The following is a 1,744-nucleotide window of genomic DNA, read 5'->3' as shown; positions in this document are numbered from 1 at the left end:
TAAACAAAATATTAAAGAATTCAATGATAAATAACTACTCTTAGCCAATCGTCCTTAAAGTTAATCCACTCGTTAGCACCTACATTTACGACCAACTTTTCTCACACAAAATTTGTTCCTTTTTTATTTTTTATATGTCCCCAAATTTATTTTTCGTTAGTCTCTGTGTAGAACTTGCTTTAAACATAAACATTGAGCGGCAATTACTCAATCAGATTCAGAATAGAGCCATCAAGTTGGTGACATGCAATGAGTGACTCATCAAAAAACCATCCAATCGAACATTCTATATTGAAAATAGGAATATTTTAATGTTCTATTCCAAGTTATGGATGAGACTCCGAAAAGATACCTTTCTATTTTTAGTGGGGGTGGAAAGATAGTTAGATAAAATAAAAAAAAAAAATAAAAAAGCTATCTCTTTTCATTGGTTTGTTTGTTTCCCTATAAACATATATGATAAAAGTATATATTTGTCACAATTTTCTATTTGATTAAATAAACTCGTAACAGTGTATTGTCTCATAAAAAATACACATTCAATCAACATTATAATTTGCAAACTATAGATTTCGAACAAGAGAAAAATAAAACCTATTACTAATCACCTAATTGTTATGTACACAAAATTATTATGATATATCATAATCAGATAAAGCCTCAACAACAGAAAACATGGTGATTAAATCTCAAAAAGGGTGAAGGCTCCTACTCAATCCATTCATGTTGGTAAAGATCCCAAGTAAATTGGGCTTGTAAGGCAAAAACGATCTTCGTTTATTGTTATCTTTCCTCATTTTGTTCATGACATAAAACTTCTCGTGAGCCGATAATGTAGATTTACTTATGTCATCCTTTCCCTTTTTGACAACGATGTTTCCTACTTTTGGCTTGTTGGCCATTGATGGCACTAAAGGGTTCAATAAAACAAAAGCATCTTTATGGTCACTGTTACTTCGAAGGTTCAAGTTTTGTCGAAATCTCCACAACTTTGAGGATCCTGTGGAGTTACTTTTTTCGTAACACTCATTCGAAGCCTTCATCTCAATCATCCTCCTATTTTTCAAGGGTTCGTTATGTGCTTCGTTCGAAACACCACTCAATCTCGAGTTTAAATTTTCAGACATCTCAACAAAAATCTTCTTTAACGGTGGTCGAACATGTGATGCATCATTATTTGGTACATTAAATAAGAGAATAGAATTGTCAAAATTAAGGAGTATTGGTCGTATTTTTCCATTTTCAAATATCTCATCTGCAAATATAGACGTTCCTTGGACATCGGTGCATGCAAAACTAAACTCTTGCTCCTCAAAATTTTCTTTAGCATTGTTGTGTGTTTGATTTTGGATAAAATAATATGTAACACTTTTTTCTGGAATGGGATCAAAGCCACTAAAATCAAGAAAATCTTCGTTGTCATTTTCTTGTTTGCTGCAACAATATATATCAAATTCTTCTTGGGTTGGAGAAAAACCTTCAAATTCAAGAAAAGGGTGGGGCATACATAGAATTGATAGCGCTTGCACTCTTAACATTTCCATGTTTGAGAATGTTTTATGCATTTTGTTGCAATTGTAAGATTAAAATGTGTCTTGAGATTAATTGAATGTTGGAAGTGATTGCAATATGAGAAATATTTATATATAAATAAAAAAGAGAAGGTTATATTTTGTTGGTTAAACGGAAATTGGTTTGCTGGGATATTTTGGGAGGTTATTACACATGGAAGGTGTGAAAGAGT

At 31.8% G+C, this 1,744-nt stretch overlaps 1 protein-coding gene across 1 annotated transcript; it reads right to left on the bottom strand.

Annotated features, from left to right (window-relative positions):
- Positions 1–689: 689 nt before the first annotated feature.
- Positions 690–1,505, bottom strand: LOC101512682 (uncharacterized). The gene has a single exon (XM_004509835.1). The coding sequence runs from the start codon at positions 1,503–1,505 to the stop codon at positions 690–692; it is 816 nt and encodes a 271-aa protein (XP_004509892.1).
- Positions 1,506–1,744: the final 239 nt, after the last annotated feature.

This window comes from Cicer arietinum, chromosome 7 (genome assembly GCF_000331145.2).
Source record: "Cicer arietinum cultivar CDC Frontier isolate Library 1 chromosome 7, Cicar.CDCFrontier_v2.0, whole genome shotgun sequence".
NCBI lineage: Eukaryota > Viridiplantae > Streptophyta > Magnoliopsida > Fabales > Fabaceae > Cicer > Cicer arietinum.
The sequence above is the reverse complement of the archived record's forward strand: the minus strand, read 5'-3'. Positions and strand labels throughout refer to the sequence as shown.